We start from the raw sequence: 20,436 nt of genomic DNA on the forward strand, positions 1-20,436 counted from the left end.
AAAGTAACATGTAGTCCGTGATGGTTTTGAGCCCAGGTCCTTGATCCGTGTCTCGTGAGAGTGGTTGCGTGGTTCATGCCCGCTGCTTCCCTTTGCGGCTAGCCGTCATCAGCTTGAGCTCCAGGGGCCAGAAACCCTTGGTCTTGGCTGTATAGTCGCTCTTGTCCTTGGTTTCAACCTTCTGCCTGCAAATGGGGCACTTGTTTTTGGTCGCGTCGACATTGAGCGCCGAGTGGAGGCACTCGGAACAGAAGAGGTGGCCTGGCAAGCGTTAGTGTATTGACAATGCCGGACCCGACGACCATGTACGTACCACAATGGGTTACCGTTAGCGCAGTGACATCGTCCATGCAGATGACACACTGAAAGGCCGAAATCTTGATTCTCTTGTCCTCCTTAGGCGCCTTCAAGTCCTCTGGCACTTCGTTTGCGTCGGCAAGATCAATGACGTCTTCGTCCCTTTCCTTGCCCTTCTTTGATGGAACCTTGTCTTCGCCAAAAATGTCGTCGTCGGGACCCAGTACACCGGGCGTCGTTGTCTGTGTGCGTGTCGCTTGGGGCTGTGATGTACGTCGCCGTTTGGGAGCGGTGGTTTCTCTGGCAGGGGCAGAAGAAGGGGCGGGCCTCTTTCGCGTGGCGGAGGCCGCAATCTCGTCTGACTCGGGGTCGTGATCGGAGCTGAGGATGGTGGAGGCCCTCCGGCGCGTCTGGACAGGCATCGTGACTTGAGGTTCGTCGTCGGAGCTTACAAAGAGCGACTCTTCCACCTGGTTGTCGTGGTATGCGGGACGGGACGTTGGTTGTCGTGCTGCTGTTACCACAGTGTTTGTATTCTGGCTGGCGTCCCTGGCCAAGCGGTCCGGTCGCAGCGGGGTGTCAGAGGCGTGGCGATGGGGTGCGTTCTGAGAACTCTGAGCCAGGCTCGGTCGTCGTGGTTGTTGTCGTTGTTGTTGAGTGCTCGGCGAGGCCTGCGTGTGTCGGGTGTATGAGGACGGTGAGAAGTTCCCTTCAACGAGTGCGGAGAGGTATTCGTCGCTGTTCGGTTCGTGGCCCGGTGTCTGCGGGGCGGCGCTGTTATGCAATAGCGCAGTCACTCCCAAAGGTTGGAAATCCAGGTTGGCGGCAAAGTCCGAGAAGGACGGGAGTGATTGTGGGTTTTGCGTGTTGCCGGGTGTCAAAACGCCCCAAAAGTTTTCCAAGTGGTGTTGATGGTGCTGATGTAGGTGTGTGTAGGTGGCGTTGCGAGGCAGTGGAGCGGTGGGCTCGGAATCGTCGTCGAGGTCGATGGGTGCCTGACTGCTGCTGCCTCGTGCAGCACCCCGGTCTGTACCGAAGAAAGTATTGGTCGATCGTGCTGGGACGGAAGAGGCGCTGGTATGTGTCGACTGCGACAGAGGAGGCGTAGGTGCGAAGGGTATGAGGCCCGGCATGGGAGGTGGGGGGAAGTGGTGATGGTCTTTTTTTGGCGTGCGAAGAAGTGAATTGAAAGTTAGAAATAAGACGTTCTAGGGGCCAAGGGCGACAGAGGGAAGTAAGTGATGGAAACAGATGAATCCGTAGAATGTGGAAAAGGGAAAAGAATTAATTACCAGACAAACATCCAGGGTAGGGAGGTTGAAGGTCGGCAAAGGGGTCCTTGGCCATGTCGGCGTTGCGAAGGGAAGGAGATGGAGGGGGAAGCGAGGAAGGGCGAGGGAGATAGTATGACGGAAGAACGTCGCCGGTATCGTCGTACCTTAGTTTCGGGGTTTAGGCGCGAGTTCGGGGATTGAGGAGGTGATGGATTTGGTGGTGCAGTGGATCGTTCGTTATATGTATGCATGCACAGTAGGTACCGCAGCGGCGGCAAATGCGGTAATTTGATGATGAATCGGTCTCGCCAGTCATTTAGTTGCATTGTCAGTCATCCTGTTGCAGCAGCAGCTGGTGGCGACCAACACTTTCTTATGGTTCCCGACGTTTTCTTATGGACTGACTGCTGGAAGAACGAGAAAGAAAGTGAGACTGAGTGGGTGAAAAGGAAAGATGGCGAAAACATCCAACACGGGATTCCTCTATTGTGTTTCCTCACCTCGGAATTCCCGATCGCGACAGGTGGCGCCGTGGCAGGCACAGCGCTTGGGGCAGTTTTGGGAGCCTCGGGGGGGGGGTTGTCCACTGTCGTGCTTGCTCTTGGGGAGGAAAGAGAAGAAATTCAAGTCGAAAAAAGCAACGAGGCCACGCCGAGCACGCCTCTGTTGTTCGCGGTCCCTCCCTGTACCTGTATCTGTATCTGTATCTGTATCTGGTCTGTGCCTGTACTCCTCTGCATCAGTGGTGCTCCCGGCGTCACACAATACGGCTGAGTGCAGGAGCAAGTGTCACGGCGCACTCGGGCTCGCTTCTCGTCTACAACAAACATGTGTTCGGATATGTATTCTGGCGGCTCTCGCCCATACCACGCATGCCCGCCTAGTCCGTTCTTGAACCGAGCTTCGCGTGCAGCGCGCTGCCACACAAATGCGGCCAATCATTCGTTATTTTTCTCGTGCTGCCCGGAGGCGCACTTCGGAACCGAGAAAGGTTTCCAAGCTGGATTGTCTTACATGGTACATAAAGGGTGCGTGGGTTCGGAACGTGCCTGCCTACCGGGGGGGTACCTTTCTTGGCCTGGAAGTACGGACGCTCCGCACAAAGACCCCCGACCGGCCCGGTATGCCTTGATCCACAATGCCGACAGCATCGGAGGCCATCTGCCATCATCTAGGTGCCTACTGTAGTAGCCTGGGACGGGCTGTTCTGCTGATATCGACATACACTTATGCGAAATCAGATGTTGTCGTTTCTGTTCTCATGCATCTGAAGGAAAAGAAGTCGTGAATTGTGCCCCAAAATACGAGCAAGTCCACAGCTCTCAGTCACGCAGCCGACACCAATTTTTCGAGGGTGCAGGGCCGACCAAATTCTTCCAGAAGCCCAGGTGGGGGCCGGCCGACCCTTAAATGGTGGGGACGTACTGAGTGAGATGGGCAAAGCAGGCAATCCCAAGCTCGGCGATTGGCTGCCACGTAGCAATCCCTGCTCCAGCACAGGGGCCTAACGCGCCCCTCTTCTACCCCCTATCGCGATGCATAGGTACCTACCTACCTACCTTTCTACCCACCTAAGTCAGTACTCTAGGTACTAGCGACGGCAACTCTCGTTTTTTTCTCGCCCACGCCGCTCCTCGTCCATCGTCGTCATCGTCCTCGTCCTCGCCCTCGCTCTCGACTTCTGCGACTGTGCATCCTTCACCACGCATTCAAAGTCATGACCTGCAACCGCCCACCTTCGATCAGCCATTAGAAACCAAACGCTGCGACATGCCACACGGTCGACTTAGACCATGGCCGCAATCACAAACCACGTCCTGAGGGGTTCCACTGCGAGCTTCATCCGCCTAGCCCGACATCATGCTTCTCGCCGCCTCGCCTGGCGCTCTCATGCTCGCTGGCAGTCTTCGCTTGCTGCAGAGACTGCGAACGTTGATAACATCAAGGAGCGACAGGAAAAGCCGAATAGTGAGCCTCACGCCCGTCGTGTCTCTCCCCCAGTCAACTAACCATCCCAGTCTTGTCGCAGGCGCGCTACAGCGACATTGGCGTCCAGCACCTCAGCGCCCACGTGTACAAGCAGATATTCCCCGACGGAACCACGCCGCCGCCACCGGAACTCGTAGAGCTCTCCAGGAACCACTTGCGCCGTCACGATCTGCTCGGAAAGAACACCGACAACAGCGACCCCATCGCCTTCGACCTCCCCGAGCTGCAAGGACGAACCCTAGACGAGCACTTCCATAAGCTTGCGGTCGACTCTGCCGAACCTTACCTATCGCTCGCGAAAAAGTTTGCGAGGGCGAACGCACCGCCAAAGCCGCGGAAATGGGTCCGCCGCAGTGGATGGACCAAATACTATACGGACGGCAGGACGGAAGCCGTTGACGCGCCCGATGATTCCATGTTGTGTTTTGATACCGAGGTCTTGTGGAAGGAAAGCTCATTTGCCGTCATGGCTTGCGCCTCGAGTCCGACGGCTTGGTATGCCTGGCTGTCCCCTTGGCTGCTGGGCGAGTCCGAATCCGATCGGCACTTGATCCCACTGGGCGACCCGACGAAAGAGCGAGTGATAGTAGGGCACAATGTCGGATATGACCGAGCGAGAATACTGGAAGAGTACGACGTGAAGCAAACGCGCAATTCCTTCATGGATACCATGTCGCTCCACGTGGCTGTAAACGGCATGTGCTCGCAGCAAAGACCGACGTGGATGAAGCACAAGAAGAGTCGAGAGCTGAGAGACAAGATTGCGAGCCAGACCGACGATGTACAGTTGGCGGAGCTTCTGGGAAACAGTGCACTGCGGCAGGAGGAGGAGGAACTTTGGGTGGACCGAAGTTCGGTCAACTCGCTCCGCGACGTGGCCAAATTCCATCTCGACGTCACCATAGACAAGGCTGTGCGCGACGAGTTTGGCACACTCGACCGAGCCGGCGTGTTGGGCAAACTAGACAACCTGCTGGACTACTGTGCTGCCGACGTTGCCATCACTCACCGGGTGTACCAGATCGTGTTCCCCAACTTTCTCGACACCTGCCCCCATCCCGTCAGTTTCGCGGCCTTGCGCCATTTGTCGTCCGTCATCTTGCCCGTCAACAAGACCTGGGACGCTTACATCCACAATGCCGAGGCCACCTACCGTGAGCTATCCGATGCCGTCCAGGAACGTCTGATCGGGCTCACCGAACAGGCCCTCGCCATCAAAGACGACCCGGAGAAATGGGGAAACGATCCATGGCTGAAGCAGCTAGACTGGTCTGGCCAAGAAATCAAAATGGTCAAAGGCAAGAAAAAGAACGATCCTCCACGGCCGGCCGCGAGGCAAAAGATGCCCGGCATGCCGCAGTGGTACAAGGACTTGTTCCCGAAGAACGACTCTCCCATCAACATCACAGTACGGACCCGCATCGCCCCGATCCTGCTCAAGCTCTCGTGGGATAACCACCCACTGTTTTGGTCAGACAAGTACGGCTGGACATTTCGGGTGGCGGCGAGCGAAGCAGCGGATTACCAGCAAAAGCAGATGATCCAGTGCGATTTCTCCGACACCGAGAGCGATGCTGCGCTACATGAAGATGGCGGTCTCTTCTTCAAGCTGCCACACAAGGACGGGCCCATGGCGAGGTGCGTCAACCCGATGGCCAAGGGATATCTATCCTACTTCGAGAAGGGTACGTTGTCTTCGGAGTATCCGTACGCCAAGGAAGCTTTGGAGATGAACGCGTCGTGTTCGTACTGGATCAGCGCCCGCGACCGCATCAGGTCACAGATGGTTGTGTATGAAGACGATATTCCGGGCGAAGGCAAGGAGGCGAGCTCCAAGAAGAAGAGAGATCCGGAACACGTCCAAGGCTACATCCTGCCCCAGATCATACCCATGGGCACCATCACGAGAAGAGCAGTGGAGAACACGTGGCTCACGGCGAGTAATGCGAAGAAGAACAGAGTCGGATCGGAGCTCAAATCGATGGTCAAGGCGCCGCCGGGTTACAGCTTTGTGGGTGCCGACGTAGACTCGGAGGAGCTCTGGATCGCCAGTTTGGTGGGAGACGCGACGTTCAAGCTCCACGGTGGTAACGCCATCGGGTTCATGACATTGGAGGGCACAAAGGCCGCCGGCACGGATCTGCACTCGAGGACGGCGAGCATTCTGGGGATCACCAGAAACGACGCCAAGGTGTTCAACTATGGCCGCATCTACGGCGCCGGACTCAAGTTTGCCGGTCAGCTGCTCAGGCAGTTCAACCCTAACCTCTCGGAGAAGGAGACGAACGAGACAGCTTCGAGGCTTTATGCCAAGACGAAGGGCACCAAGACGAGCAGGTCGGTCCTAAGCAAGCGGCCATTCTGGCGCGGCGGGACAGAATCCTTCGTTTTCAATAAGCTCGAGGAGTTTGCGGCCCAAGAGCGGCCACGGACGTTTGTCCTGGGCGCGGGTATCACGGAGGCTCTGATGCGCCGGTTCATCAACCAGAACGGCTACCTGACCTCACGCATCAACTGGGCAATCCAGTCCTCGGGCGTCGACTACCTCCACCTCCTGATCGTAGGCATGGACTACCTCACTCGACGGTTCAACATCGATGCTCGGCTCGCCATCACCGTGCACGACGAAATTCGATATCTCGTCAGGGACCATGACAAATACCGTGCCGCGATGGCTCTCCAGGTGGCGAATGTTTGGACAAGGGCAATGTTTGCTCAACAAGTGGGCATCAACGATCTGCCTCAGTCGGTGGCATACTTCTCCGCCATCGACATTGACCACGTCCTCCGTAAGGAAGTCGACATGGACTGCGTGACACCAAGCCACAAGACCGCCATCCCCCCGGGAGAGAGCATCGACATCACTGCCCTACTCGCCAAGGGGGCCGAGGCCTGCCTGGACCCTTCCATCGTGCCTGACCCGGCGCATGCGCCCAAGCTCGACGGGATCGAGTACACGCCACGCACGCCCGTCATGGACACACTCGAGGATTCGACATCGGCCGACCCCCACTTTCTCAAGGCGCAGATCGTGAGCACCGAGATAGAGCTGAGCCAAGTGCTCAAGGACAGGAGACAGGCGGTCAAGGTACAGGAGGAGAAGAAGCCGCGCGCAGCCAGGCCCAAGAAGGAGCGCAGCGTGCTGCCGTACCAGTCAGACGCAAAGCTAGTGCCGACCATGACGGTGTCGGACGCCTTCGGACACAATAAGTACGGTTCGCGGTTCGAGCCGAAGAACCGGTGGACGACATGGCAAAAGGAGAAGGGCACGGGTCGCTTCGGACCGAGCTCGAGAATATAATGTAAGATGGGAAGAGGAGAGGGGTGTGTTGATGGACCTGTACGAACCTTTGTGAAAAAAACTTGCCATAGACGGCACCCTATTTTCTACATGTATTATCCACTCTGGCGGCTCGAAAAGCGAAGGGAGTCAAGGCTTGGATAAAGGAGGGGGGAGGGCTCATGCTGGCGTTCGTTGTATTGTGTGCCCGGCGCTTTTTCTTTCTTCTTTTTCAACTTGGGGAATCGAGGCATCGATGCACATAGGGTGTACGTAGCGTGTACGATCAATCCAAACGGAACACACAATTTGCGGTTCATGGGCTGAGAACTGCCAGGTCGCCGGGTCTGATTTCGGAAGGGTGGCCCCCCCCCCCGGTCCGGCGACTCGGACATCAGCCGGCTCCGCTCCCGTTGCTGTCGGAGTCGGGTGTTTTTCTGCGTGATATCAAACGACGGCACATTTCCTCGCTATCAAAAGTTTTTTGTTATTGTTGTAAATGCTTCGAAATACGTCAGATACACGATCGAATGTATGTACAGCAATCGGACAAAAGCATGATTTTCAGATCCCAGCTAACTGCAGATTCAACGCCATGGGGAGAGGAACCCCCCTTCCCCCCAGCCAGTTTTCCGCCCTCATTTTAGTTTTGCCAAAAAAATTAAAAATACATCCGCAGGACGTGGAATGAAACTGAAGAGAGGATTAGATAAGGAGCACTCCAGAAACGACGGCAACCCCCGCCCCAGCGGCCTACCGGGCTCAGTTCTTCTTCAGCTTCAAGACGGCCCACGCCGCGAGCCTGTAGCCGGCGATGATGGCGAGCATGATGCCGACGTTCCTCGCGAAGTGGTCCTCGGTGTAGCCGTAGGTGTCCAACACGCCCTGCCCGGCGATCTTGCACTCGCCGGCCAGCGGCGTCTGGAACATGCAGCGGCAGCCATCGCCGCAGGTGTAGGTCCTCTCGGCGAACTCGTTGCGCATCATGCCCTCGAAGACGTACTTCTGGTAGTCCCAGTAGTGGAAGACGTAGCGGTAGAAGGCGTTGAGGATGGTGGGGGAGACCATGAATCCGTTGACGCTCATCCACAGGCCGTTGGCGAAGGCGACGAGGGCGAGGCTCACGACGAAGCTCGGGAACAGCGAGGTGAAGAGGACGACGAGGCTCTCGGCGGCGAGCAGGTCGAGGAAGAGCCACAGGACCCAGACGAAGAAGGCGTCGGCGGCCGGGCGGAAGTTGGACAGCCAGTAGGAGATGGCGGAGAAGACGAGGGCGATGAGGAAGAGGTACGGCAGGCCGAGGAGGAAGTTGGAGACGAGCAGCGCCGTGGCGCCGTACAGGCCGTTGTGGTGCTCCTTGACGTACTGGCTGCGGTCCTCGAGGAAGGCCGGGACGTAGGCGACGGCCATGAAGGACATGAAGGCGCCGCCGAAGAAGATGGCGTTGGTCAGCGGGATGATGGAGGACTGGTCCGTCGAGAGGCGCACCCACACGGTGCCCATCATGAGGGCGAGGCCCGTGTACATGGCGAAGCGGATGCCGTAGGCGACGACGTCACGGTAGCTCTTGACGAAGCCGCGGTGCAGGAGCGTGACGACGAGGCTTGCGAGGTTCGGCTTCGTCTCGGCCTCGCCGACAACGGCGGCGCCGGCGCCGGCGGAGGTGCCGTCACCGTGGCGCCGGACGTCGGCGACGGCCACGCGCAAGTCTTTGGCCGGGGCCGACTCGTCCCAGGCAGCGCGCATGGCCTCGAGGCGGGCGGCGGCCTCGCGCTTGTCGCGGACGAAGTCGGTGTTGACGAGCTCGAGCACGTGCTCGGCCGGGTTCACCTGCAGCGGGATGGGCATGCCCAGGGACTCGTAGTAGGGGACGACGCCGTCGACGGGGCCGAAGTAGTGGGTGCGGCCGGCGGAGAGGAGGAGGAGCTTATCGAAGAGGCTGAAGGTGGACGACGACGGCTGGTGGATGGACGCGATGACGACGAGCTTGGAGTGGTTTGTTGTCAGTAAGGCTTTGGATCTTCTTTCCCCCCTTCCCCCCTCTTTGTGTGTACATGATACACATACGTGGGGAGCGCGCGCGCGCAGGTGACTTACATTGCTCCGTTTGGCGACTTTCCTCAGGTAGCTAACGACCTCGAAGCTGGCGGCCGAGTCGAGGCCGCTGGTGGGCTCGTCGAGGAACAGGATCTTGGGGCTCGTGATGAGCTGGCTGGCGACGCCGACGCGTCTCTTCTGGCCGCCCGAGATGCCCTTGCGGATGGGCGTGCCGACGATGGTGTCGGCCTGGTCCTCGAGGCCGAAGGCGGCCAGCAGGCCGTCGACGCGGGCGATGCGCTCGGCGGCGGGCAGGGAGGAGGAGGCGAGGCGCGAGGTGAAGAGCAGGGTCTCGCGGACGGTCAGGGAGCCGATGAGGGCGTCCTCCTGCTCGACGAAGCAGCTGATGCGCCGGAAGTCGGAGCGCGAGGGCGTCGCGCCGTTGACGAGGACGGCGCCGCCGACGGAGGACGCGTTGGTCGGGCGGCCGGCGAGGACGTTGAGGAGCGTCGTCTTGCCGCAGCCCGAGGGGCCCATAAGGGCGCAGATCTCGCCTGGAAGGGGACGTGTGTTGGTTAGTCTTGGGTATGCAATCCGCAAGAGGGTCAGACAAAAGGAAGGTGGGGGGAGGGGGGGTGGACTCACCCGCTTCGACGAGGCCATCGACGTGGTCGACAATCTTCTTTGGTTTCTTCGTCTCCCTGTCCTTGACGGTGACCTCGACGGCGTCCCACGAGACGCTGTGCACCGTGGTGTTGAACAGGTGGGCGTCGGGGGCGCCCATCTCGACGTCGGGCTGGAAGAATCCGTGGCCGGCGTACTCCTTTGCCGTCGTCGCCGAGGCGTGGCTACCGTGAGTCGCCATGGGCTGCGGTTTGTGAATGTTTTATATATCTCTCTTCTCTTCCGCCACTGATTAGTTGAAAGTACAGGAGGTATATGATCTTCTTCTAAGAACGACGGACCCAAGTTGAAAGGGGGCGGTTATATGTGTTTACTATATGTGTCTGTATGACCTCCACCGGGAACCAGGCGCCCAGAGCCAAGGTACGGAGCCGTTGGGGTTTTTTTATCTTCTCCTTCACTCTCTCCCTCTTTCCCCTCCTGCACCGACATCCGTCGAGTTGCAATGCGGACCCGGCCGGCGCAGCTGCGACTAGCCGAGACCACCTCCTCCTGCTCTGCGCTGCTGGAACCCGCATGTCAACGTGTGAGGCTGAAGCGGATAGCCTACAGCCCTGCCGCGCTAGGTGAGAGGAAGAGCATGCGCAAGCAGGGGGTGGTTGGTAGGTGGTAATCGGCGACCATCGTGTAAGACGGGGGGGATGCCATCTAGTTAGTTAGTTAGTTGCCCGGCCCCGTTAAAAAGGGGCTGACGCAAGGGTGCGGCGTAGGGGTTGTCCAGCCGTCCAGCCGTCCAGTCCATCCCCCTCCCCCTCCCTAGGCACGGCGTTCTAATGCATGTGGTCATCTCCCGTCGAGACATGTGCACTTACTTGCTGGATCGGCCTGGCCGGCAGCCACGCGAAAGTCTGTTTCGGGAAGCACGCGCGCCATGCGACATGCTGTTGATCGTGACCAAGCGAGAGGGAGACTTCCGGTTGGCATCTCTTCCGAGACGGCGGCATCTCCAAGCCGCGCCGAGAGGGTGTGATGTCGTCGTGGGCGCCGACGAGACGGATCCCCGCGTCTCCCGTGCCGCCCTCGCATTGAAGATTGGAGATTGGAGAGGTTGCATCCCCCTCGCCGATAGCCGGAGGAAGAAGAAGAAGAAGAAGAACCGAAGGCTTTACTTCCGCAACGAAAGACGGGTGGGAACAAGGGTCGGGGTGGGGTGGGGTGGGATGGTCCCCGAGATGAGAAAAAAGTCGTTCGGACGGTTTTTTGTGGACGCCGAGAGGACGGGTTCCCGCTTCCCCATCATCTCCGCTCGCCTGCGTCACTTACACGAATTGCGATGTGTGTATCCGGTGTGGCTCGGGTCTTACAACGGCGACCCCGCCCCCCTCTCCTCTCCTCTCCTCTCCCCTCCATTCTCGAGAATACCGGACAATGGGGACAATCCCCTGGGTCGTCGAGATAAGATTGGCTGGCGAGCGGTCGGCTTATCTGTGTAGAGGGCCTTAAGAAAGAAGAATGGACTGACGCAGAGAACATGCAGGCAGACAGACAGACACCCCAACGTATCTTGCCTCCGTGTTCCTGCGATGCCACGATACCCCATCCCCGCGGTCTCGCTTGGCGCTTGAAGCTCTGTAGTCTTTAGTCAAAGGCCTTAGCCTAGGCCCCCGGCCACAGGGCCCGATGATGGATGTATCGCTTGGCCCGCCCCGGGAGGTTGGGTCCATTGCTCAAGAGGACCGCCCACGCTAAAAAGAGCCGCGGATTCTCCATCGACGGTGTCGCGGATCCTTCAACTGGAGGTCCAATTTTCGAAATAGCAGGGATGGTGATCCGGCTTACGGCCAGTCTCTTATTCCGGTGCGGGACAGGGAGGAGAGCCTATGGCTATAATCTCTTGGTTGACATTAAGCTGCCGCCCCGAGTCTTTCAGGGCCGTGTCGAAGGCGGTTGAGTCTTGACAGTCACAGACATTAGCAAGCATAGACGTGTAATTCAGAGACGGAGAGAAAAGTCCCGCGAGCCACGGGCCGCCGCCGCCGTCCAAGCTGCCGCGGATAAATCTACATATGTGGACTTTTCGAGCAGGCTTGACGCTAGAAGCCGTAGTAGATCAACCAACATGGAAAAGAAAATGATGGCTCAATCAGCAAAAAAGAAACCAAAGAAAAACCGTCCACGACGCCTCATCCTCTGCTCATGCTGTGCACGAGCTGGTATCCCACGAACCGAACCGGACGGCCGATGATGCATATCACGCCAGTCACTTCCTTTCCATCCCCATCATTCGTCTTTGCGCTCTTCACATGCAGACTTCAGGCCCCCTCCCCCTCAATATTCCGACAACTACCCCGTGAGGCTGTCGAGAGACGGCAGCGGGATCCCGCCCAGCCCCGTCTCGATGTCGTTCATGATGGTCTCGTCGGCGGCGATGCTATTCATGACCTCCTCCTGGCTGAAGCCCTGCCAGTAGGACGGGTTGGCGGCCTGTGACGCCTTCTTGGACTGGTAGATCTCGTGCGCGACGCCCTTGACCTGGCCGGCGGCCTTGCCGGCGGCCCGCCACACGGCCGAGAGGGTGTTGAGGGCGCCGATGTTGAGCCGGATCTGCTGGCGCAGCTCGTCGTCGTCGTGGGGCACGAAGAAGAGGGCCCAGCGGCTCAGGTGGACGATGGACGAGAGCGTGACGACGCAGGTGAAGAAGTGCGTGTGGGACGTCAGCGGCGCGCGGTGCGTGATCATCCGGCTGATCTCGGCGGCCGACGTCACCGTGTGGCTCGTGTGCGAGTTGAACAGGTCGCCCGACGGCACCGGCCGGTGCGGCGCGCACGACGTGACGGACCGCGTAGGCGACGAGTCGAGCTGCGAGTGAGGTTGGTGGAGCATGATGGACGTTCTGTTCTCTGGTCAGCCGGGGGAGGGGGTATATGTGGAGGAGAAGAAGAAGAAGAAGAAGGGGTGGATGAGGAAGAAGATACACACACAAACACACATGCAGAGAGAGAGAGAGAGAGAGAGAGAGAGAGAGAGAGAGAAGACGTACGCGTTGGTCATCATGTTGGCCTGGAAAATCATCTCGTCCGGCTGCAGCTTCTGGTTCAGCGCGTCCCTCTTGGACGCCGGGAGATGGAGCCTCCAGTTGGTCAGGAGCGCCTCGATCCGCACCAGGTTCTCGTCGTCCGGGCCGAAGATGGGCGGCACGCGCATGAACCTCCCCAGGTTGCGCCCGGCGAGGACGCGGTACGCGAACGACGAGAACTCCCTGTCCTCGCCGGAGAAGTCCCGGTCCTCCAGGTCGGCGAGGGTCAATGGCGGCGGGATGGTCTACAAGTTGGGGGGAAAAGCACACACGCAAAATCTCAGCCGACCCGTCCGTCATACAGGATAAGTGGATGTGGCATAGTATTTTTCTTTTGGGGGGGGAGGGGATGTTGACTTACCCCGGACATGTATTGGTGCTCCTCGCAGGGGAGGGCGGCGTCGGCGGGCACGTCAAAGAGCAAAAAGTTGGTCTGACGATGGACTCCGGCGACCATGCCATCAACGACGAACAGGTCCCACCACGTCCTGCGCCAGCTCTCCTCGAGCACGGGGACGCCGCGGCCATACTGCGTGGCGTACCCGCGCGTGTTCAGGCCGAGCTCGAGAGCGACGCGCTCGGCGTCGCCGAGCAGGTCGCGGGCCCTCTCCTGCTCGCCGCTCCCGTCCAGGCCGACGACGAGGAGGACCAGAGCCTGGACGAAGAAGCCGTCGCGCCGGGTCGCCGGGTCCTGGACCAGGCGCAGCGCCTCGTCCAGGAAGCCGGCGCGGGCGGGCCCGACCTCGAGGAACAAAGCGCCGATCCAGCGGATGGCGGCCAGCAGGGGCTCGATGTTGGTGTCTCGCATGACGCGGAGCAACCACTCCTTGGGGAGGGCGAAGGGGTGCGAGGCATGGAAGTGGTGGTAGAAGGAGTCGAGACATCGCTCGGCAAGGGTGGGGACGGGCACCTGGGCATGGACGCCGGAGGGCTGAGGCTGGGCCAGGGCCAACTGGTTGGAGCCGGAGCCGGAGCCGAAGCCGACGGCGGCGCCGAAAGACCGGTAGAGTTGCAGGTTAGTGAAGCTGGGCGCCGCGGCAAAGGTGGTACTGGGGGTTTCCGGGAGACCGATGGCGGCGGGATAGAAGGGCATGGAGGAGTCGTTGGCGGCGGCGGCGCCGAGGAACATGGAGCAGCCATTGTCGGCGACGTCAAGGGTGGATGTCGGGGACGAAGAGCGTGCCCTCTTGTTGGGGTTCGGGTTGGTATTGGCGGGGTCGTTGTTGTTGTTGTTGTTGTTGTTGTTGTTGTTGTTGTTGGTGGTGGTGGTGGTGGTGGTGGTGGTGTTGATGTGGGTATTGCTGATGTTGGTGTTGTTGTTCCTCCTCGGACCCTTGTAACCGCGCCGAGAGGCGACGTAGACGCACTCGGACTGCGAGCTCCGGCATCGCGAGCATGGGTTCTGGCCGTCGCACTTAAGGTGCTTCGCGCGCTGTAGCGAAAGAGGAGAAGGGGTTGAGTCAGCTCTGGGCCGTCAGGGGGGGAGGGAGGGACGCGGGGTGGACGAGGAATGACGGGCTTTTTTTTTTCAGGCAAGGAAAGAGAAGGGAATGGGAAGAAGAGACGGAGAGAAGAGGTGTAGGTATGTTGCTTACGCAGCCGAGACAGGCGGCAGGGACCGCAATGACTGGTTGGGCGGCCTGCTGCGAGTGAGAGCGGGAATCACTGGTCGCCGAGGAGGACGAGGGTGCGTTCGGCGACTCGCGGCCGGCCGGCGACTCCGAGTCGGGGACCACTGCCGCCACCACGCCTAGAGCGTTTGGGGATCCGTTGCTGTGAGTGCTCCCCGGAGGAAGATCAGAAAGAGGAGGCGGCGGGGGTGGTGGTGGTGGTGAGAAATGGGGAGACAGTGAAGGCTGCATGTCGAGTATGGGGTTCTGCTTTTTTTCTTCTTCTTTTTCCTCTTCTTCCGTTATATGATGTTTTCCCTGTTCCTTTTCTTTTTGGGGTGGCTTGTTTTATTTTTATTTTTTTACTTTTCAAACACTTCCTTTCCCCTCGCAGCAGCGCACGGGAAGAGAGAAAATGGTGTTTTGCAGGGGGGGATATCAGATATTGAGAAGGGTGGAAAAAACCAGGACTCGCCTGAGTCGTCGACAAAGAAAAGGTGTGCAGACAAGGTGTCTTAATTAATCAGTATCGTTTCCTTGCGCCCCTCTCCCCTCCCCCCCAAAAAAACGAATCGAAGCAAACAAGGCGGCGCACGGTCAATGTGTGTGTGTGTGTGTGTGTGTGTCGAGAGCCTGGCAACAGCGCAAAGGGCCAAAAGGCCCAGTGTCCCGGTTTCGACCCCCCTCCCTCCACCGAGTCCACTCGACCGGGGGTGGGGTTTGATCGTACGAGAGAGGCTGACGCTGTGCGTGTTCTGTGTGTTTGTGTGTGTGCCAGGGGGTTTGCCTTTGATAGCTTAGCTGCCGCTGCCGCCGTGAGACGAATGCGGGTGAAGATCAATACAACGACGTCGTTGTATTGTGTGTACTGTGGTATTGGTGTTGGTGTTGGTGTTGGTGTTGGTGTTGGTGGTGTTTGGTGCAAGTGTGACAAAGAGTGCTTGTTTGTTTGCTCGTTTTGGTGGAGACGGAAATCGTCGGGGAAGCGGACCCTCTGCGGCCGTGGCCCCGGGGAAACGATGCTGCTGCCTGTGTTCTCTTAAACGAAAAAGAGAAGAAGAAGAAGAAACCGAAGTGGCAGCTGTTTTCACGTCGTGGTCCCTCGTGACGAGATCTAGAGAGAGTACGAAGGCAACTTATACCGAACCTTTGAATAGCCGCCCATCAGACTCGACACTTGCCTTGTCGGGGGGTGCCCAGCATGACGCGGGTATCGGCCACCGCCGTCCGCCAACCGGTGCCAGTGCACCACTACGAAGGGGGGGGGGGGGGGGGGGGGAGCCACCCAGCCCGTGCGTCTATCTGGCTGTCTTGCCTGCTGCTCGCGGGTGTCGGGGCGCTGTTGTTCAGTGCATGGCTTCGGCTCAGCCCTACAGGCTACAGGCATGGGGCCGGCCTCGTGGCTTTCTGCTTTTGATCCGGCGTGGAGTCCGAGGGCCACACGGCCGCCCGAGGACTACGAAGCTGGCCTGGCCTGGCCTGGCCTCACCTACCGACTCCATCCATGTTCCCGCCCGCCCGGAATTTCATCCAAAATAAACCATCCAAAGCAAATTGCCGCGGGTGATTCGTCCCGAAATGCCCGCCACTCCCTGGCGAGCCGCGACTGTCCGACGACACACACAACACGCACACACTCACAAAATACCGTCTGGCGTCCACACAACGATGCGGCGGCCCCTCAAGCCACGTGTGAAGCCCCGTCCTCGCCGCCCCGCGAGGCGCGCCGCAAGGATGATCGCGGTGTCTCGGGGGGCTCCACGCGGCAAGGCTCATCAAACCACATCTGCCGGCGCATCTGTCGTGGGGGAGAAAAGGGAGAAGCACCGGGGCGAGAGCAATCCCCCGCTTGCCGTATTCGGCCGGTAATCTGGCCCCACTTCCTGGTATTCGGACCATTGGAATGCTTCGTGATCCACTCACGGCGCGGCATTCGGTCGGGGCCCGGATGAATGGGGCGCGGATGCCCGGCGGACCATCGACACACCCTTTCTTGCCCCTCCACTCCTCCTCCTACAGGGTGAGTTTCAATCTTGCACACGAAATTAAAGTCATAATACTACGTGTACAGGCGTCAATCTATCTCGTCCGATGGCGCTCGCTGGCTATCTAACCAAACTACCTTGCTTTCTTGCACACCACGATGGGCGTGCCCGGGCTGACGACGCTGCCGGGCGGCCGTGTAATCTTCGTCACCACGGCTCCTGCCTGTGCCTCGGATACCACCACCTTGATTTCCATCTTCATCGCCTCCAGAATCGCCACCGTTTGCTTGTCCTCCAGCACGTCCCCGACCTTGACCAGCGTCTTCCACACGTTGGCGTTCATGGGCGACTCGATCGTGATCGTATCGGCCGATGCCGCCTCGGCCCCGACCTCGCTCTGGCCCGCCATCTCCGCCGCCTTGGCCTCGCTCCATTCCCCAAAGAGCCGCTGCTCAAGTTCTCCCATCTCCCTCGCCGCCGCAGCCTGACGCTCGCGCCACTCCTGGTGAGCGGGGTCTCGCGCTGCCGCGTCGAACTTGGCAATGTACTCGTCCATCGCGAGGACGCCTTCCGAAATCTCAAACTCGTACCTTCCTCCCTCGAAGTCGCGTTCTGCCTGGTCGAACTCCTCCTTGGAGACCTCGCGGAATCTCACAATGTCAAAGTGATCAAACAGCCACGGCCGCGATGGGGAGAATCCCGGCCGAGTACCCATCATGTCCCACGTGCCCAGAGTGCGGCCCATGAGCTGGTAGCCTCCCGGGGCAGCCACAGGATAGATGGCCAACAGCGACCCGCCGAGGCCGACGGAGCCGCTCGGTGTGTATGCGCGGTTGGGGTTGTACTTCTGGCCCGTAAAGACGTACCTGGGGTCGAGCGGGAACAGGATGGGGGTGCCGACGAAGAAGCCAACGGCGACGGTAAGCCAGGGAGTGTTGACCAGGGAATCGAAGACTTCGCGGCGGGACCTCAGCGCGTTGTTCCTCCGCAGATAGTCGACGTTGTCCGGGAGGTAGGCGGCCGTCGGCCGGATGCTCTCCATGTATCGCTTTGTAGCCTCTTGGACTGTGGGGTGGTCCACGCACAGCGGGAGGCTGAGTTCGCGGACTGCCATCCTGGTTCCTACAATCTCTTCAATGCTCTCGTCGAGCTGCCTCAAGCTCCGGAACATTTCCGACTGATGTATCTGGACCGGATCGTAGTGCACGGTGAGCGTGGCGAGGTTTGGCTCGCAGCGTACACCGACAAGACCCCGGGCCGCCACCTTTTCCTTGAGAATCTGAACGCAGATGGTGTTTCGTAGATCGGCAACCTGCTCGCCATACTCGACAATGATGGAAGTATCGCCTCCCTGTCTATAGGTGACGCGCGGATGGTCGCCATGGGGCTGAGTCGTCTGTAAAATGGAGGACGTGTTGTTCTGAGGCCCGAACGTCTTCCTGGGAGGGGAAACCGCAATGTCTTGCCCGTCGACGAGAGCGGCAACAGACTTCAAATAGGCCTCGTTTCCGCGAGTGATCTCAATGGCGTCCTCAAAGTTCACGAGTTGCAGCCGTACGGCATCGCCCGGCTTCAGCTGGCCGACCTTCCACATTTCGGCCGAGCAGATGGTCACCGGACAGGCAAACCCACCGAGGTCCGGCCGGTCGCGCGAGAATATGATGGGATACTCTCCGGTCCAGTTGACGCCGCCGTTTGGATATCCGTAATCAAAGACGTTGGACGGATGGGACCCGCCCCCTCCACCCGTCGTGCGAGCCCACTTCAATCGCGGACCTTCCAGCCGAACTCCGCTACGGCTGCTGTTGTGACTGACGGTCCATTTGGAGCTCGTGATCGTCTCCATGCCCTCTGGCGTGAGAATATCTTCCGAACCGTACGGGCCGTCGAGACAGTAGACTTCGGAGACGCTGTATTCCGGAATGGCCCCTCGAGGTAGCGAAAAGGGTGACGCCGTGTCTGCCCACAACCCCGACTCCGAGGAGAGGGCAAGGATGTCGTTTGTTTGCAGCTTCCGTCCTTGCAGACCACCAAGGACAAGCTCCGGCGCTGTGGACTTGGAGCCGAGATAGAGCGGGATCTCGGGAAATCCGCCCTTCACAGCGAGGTAGGTCCGGAGGCCGTCGCCGATAACGTTGCCGATCTTGAGTGTTTGCCCTCGCCTCACGATGATGCGGGACCACATTGGCCGTTCCTCGTCAGCGACAGCCACGGGCACTTGGGCACCACAGACAGCCACAACTGCCGACTCGTGGAACATGAGCTCCGGGCCAGTCATAGTGATCTCGAGGAGTTCAGCTCGCGGATCGTTGCCGACGAGGATGTTGGCTGCTCGGCTGCTCAAATCGTCCATGGGACCGCTGGGGGGAACTCCGTGTCCCACTGCCCTTCGCCCGGGGTAGTCCTGGACCGTGGTGAAGACGCCGGGGCTGAGGACTTGTACAGCGCACACGTCGACTTGGAATGTGGCCAGGAAGTTGGTGAGCGTGTTGCCCTTGGTGAATGCGTCAGACCGCAACACCTGCGACAGATACTGCAGGTTTGTCTGGGTCCCTTGTAAGGCCGTGTCAGCCAGGGCCGCAAGCATTCTTTCCTGAGCATCCGCCCGGCCGGCCGGGCTGTGCACCATGACCTTGGCGACTAAGGGGTCGTAGAGAGGTGTGATGTGCTGGCCACTCTTCACCCACGTATCAACGCGGACGCCATCACCTTGCGGCCAGTGTACGTGCTGAAGAATTCCCGGGCTGGGTGCAAAGTCGAGCAGAGGCACTTCGGCGTATACTCTTGCCTCGATGGCGGAACCGAGGGGTTGCGGTCGTGAGATGCTCTGCAACTCGACCGAGGGAATGCCCAAGTGACCCCCACGCTCGAAGTCGGCCTGATACAGCATCAGTTGGACGAGGTCCACTCCGTAGCACATTTCCGTGATGCCATGCTCCACCTGCAGGCGCGTGTTCATCTCGAGGAAGAAGAAGTCGGCTGTCTCGTCGTCGACCAGGAACTCGACGGTGCCGGCGCTTTTGTACTTGAGCTGGGAGGCGTAGTTGACTGCTGCCTGCAGCATCTTCTCGCGCAGGCCAGGGGTCCGCTCAACAAACGGACTAGGGCATTCCTCAATGACCTTTTGATGACGGCGCTGGAGGGAGCACTCCCTCTCTCCCAGGGCGACGACTTCGACGCCATTTCCAAACACTTGCACCTCGATGTGCCGGGAACGGGGATAGTACTTCTCCAAGAAGACGCCACTGTTCTTGAAGAGGGCGCCAGCTCGGCTCTCGACAGTGGCGAAAGCCTTAGGAACGTCGTCGTCGTCGTAGCAGATCTGTAAGCCCATGCCACCGCCTCCCCCGGTGGCCTTGAGCATGACGGGGAAGCCGAGTTTCTTGGCCCCCTCGATGGCCTCGTGTGTTGAGGGGATAAGGGATGTTCCTGGTATGACGGGGACATTGACAGCTTCAGCGATGGACCTCGCCTCGTGCTTGAGGCCCATGGCCTTGATTGAAGCGGAGGAGGGGCCGACGAAGACGATGCCTGCGCTAGTAACAGCATCGGCGAACTCGACATTCTCGCTCAGGAAGCCATATCCAGGGAAAACGGCGTCAGCGCGTGTGCTTCTACAGATGCTTAAGATGGCATTGCTGTGGCAGGGTCAGCTATCTGATGTACGTCCATTAGCACTTACACCGGAGGCACTCACCCGTCTGTGTAGGTGTCACTGCCCCGCAACGGGATTGCTTCATCCGCCAGCAGAGCGTGCAGTGAGGTCGTGTCGGCATCCGTGTAGACGGCGATGCTATGGACGCCGAGTTCGCGACAAGCCTTGATGCAGCGGACGGCGATCTCGCCTCGATTGGCCACCAACACCTTCTTAATATTGAGGAGTGGTTTGGGTTCCATATCGCAGGGGGTAATTCAAAAGAGTCAATAAAGGGCTCGATCCTAAGTCAGCAAGTGTTATGTGTATGGAGAGGAGGGCCGGACAAATGTGGAGGGAGGGTCGAGTGACTTACAGTATATGACCATGAGCCGATTCGATTCATCAGTCCGCACCATTATGGTGAGGAGGCACGACGTACTGGGACCGGGCCGGTGTCTGTCTTTTTTACCCCAACAGCCGATGCCCCGGGAGAGGGGCATGGCCGAGGCCGTTGTCGTGTGTGAGCTTGAGCAGTGGCATTGCCGGCACTCCGGTTCAAGATAAAGAGATCATCGGCCAAGTATGCATGAAAGTTTGGAGGGTGGAGGAGGTTTGGTGTGGTTTGAT

The 20,436-nt window shown here is 59.3% G+C and overlaps 7 protein-coding genes across 7 annotated transcripts; 2 read left to right on the plus strand and 5 right to left on the minus strand.

Annotated features, from left to right (window-relative positions):
* Positions 1-2: 2 nt before the first annotated feature.
* On the minus strand, positions 3-1,746 carry CDEST_00639 (Putative Zinc finger, RING-type). Its single transcript, XM_062916798.1, has 2 exons — positions 314-1,746; positions 3-261 (listed from the first exon to the last, which is right to left on the minus strand). The coding sequence occupies exons 1-2, from the start codon at positions 1,428-1,430 to the stop codon at positions 74-76; spliced, it is 1,305 nt and encodes a 434-aa protein (XP_062772849.1). The 5' UTR covers positions 1,431-1,746; the 3' UTR covers positions 3-73.
* Positions 1,747-1,862: 116 nt separating this feature from the next.
* Positions 1,863-2,345, plus strand: CDEST_00640 (uncharacterized protein; the record flags this gene model as incomplete). The annotated part of the gene is made up of 1 exon (XM_062916799.1): positions 1,863-2,345. The coding sequence occupies one exon, from the start codon at positions 1,863-1,865 to the stop codon at positions 2,343-2,345; it is 483 nt and encodes a 160-aa protein (XP_062772850.1).
* Positions 2,346-3,207: 862 nt separating this feature from the next.
* Positions 3,208-7,137, plus strand: CDEST_00641 (Putative DNA-directed DNA polymerase, family A, palm domain, ribonuclease H-like superfamily). Its single transcript, XM_062916800.1, has 2 exons — positions 3,208-3,539; positions 3,590-7,137. Exons 1-2 carry the CDS (start codon positions 3,365-3,367, stop codon positions 6,859-6,861), a joined length of 3,447 nt encoding a protein of 1,148 aa, XP_062772851.1. The 5' UTR covers positions 3,208-3,364; the 3' UTR covers positions 6,862-7,137.
* Positions 7,138-7,602: 465 nt separating this feature from the next.
* CDEST_00642 (Putative AAA+ ATPase domain, ABC-2 type transporter, transmembrane domain, ABC transporter) lies at positions 7,603-10,637 on the minus strand (the record flags this gene model as incomplete). Its single annotated transcript, XM_062916801.1, has 4 exons — positions 10,374-10,637; positions 9,523-10,209; positions 8,938-9,431; positions 7,603-8,826 (listed from the first exon to the last, which is right to left on the minus strand). Exons 2-4 carry the CDS (start codon positions 9,740-9,742, stop codon positions 7,603-7,605), a joined length of 1,938 nt encoding a protein of 645 aa, XP_062772852.1. The 5' UTR covers positions 9,743-10,209; positions 10,374-10,637.
* Positions 9,783-10,626, minus strand: CDEST_00643 (uncharacterized protein). The gene is made up of 2 exons (XM_062916802.1): positions 10,374-10,626; positions 9,783-10,209 (listed from the first exon to the last, which is right to left on the minus strand). The coding sequence occupies exons 1-2, from the start codon at positions 10,613-10,615 to the stop codon at positions 9,828-9,830; spliced, it is 624 nt and encodes a 207-aa protein (XP_062772853.1). The 5' UTR covers positions 10,616-10,626; the 3' UTR covers positions 9,783-9,827.
* A 767-nt stretch (positions 10,638-11,404) lies between the features above and the next one.
* Positions 11,405-14,439, minus strand: CDEST_00644 (uncharacterized protein; the record flags this gene model as incomplete). The annotated part of the gene is made up of 4 exons (XM_062916803.1): positions 11,405-12,394; positions 12,542-12,822; positions 12,939-14,009; positions 14,173-14,439. 4 exons carry the CDS (start codon positions 14,437-14,439, stop codon positions 11,845-11,847), a joined length of 2,169 nt encoding a protein of 722 aa, XP_062772854.1. The 3' UTR covers positions 11,405-11,844.
* Positions 14,440-16,280: 1,841 nt separating this feature from the next.
* Positions 16,281-20,115, minus strand: CDEST_00645 (Putative biotin/lipoyl attachment, Carboxyltransferase domain, subdomain A and B, biotin carboxylase). Its single transcript, XM_062916804.1, has 2 exons — positions 19,870-20,115; positions 16,281-19,810 (listed from the first exon to the last, which is right to left on the minus strand). The coding sequence occupies exons 1-2, from the start codon at positions 20,067-20,069 to the stop codon at positions 16,306-16,308; spliced, it is 3,705 nt and encodes a 1,234-aa protein (XP_062772855.1). The 5' UTR covers positions 20,070-20,115; the 3' UTR covers positions 16,281-16,305.
* Positions 20,116-20,436: the final 321 nt, after the last annotated feature.

The sequence above is a fragment of the Colletotrichum destructivum genome, chromosome 1 (genome assembly GCF_034447905.1).
Source record: "Colletotrichum destructivum chromosome 1, complete sequence".
In the NCBI taxonomy this organism is placed as follows: Eukaryota; Fungi; Ascomycota; class Sordariomycetes; order Glomerellales; family Glomerellaceae; genus Colletotrichum; species Colletotrichum destructivum.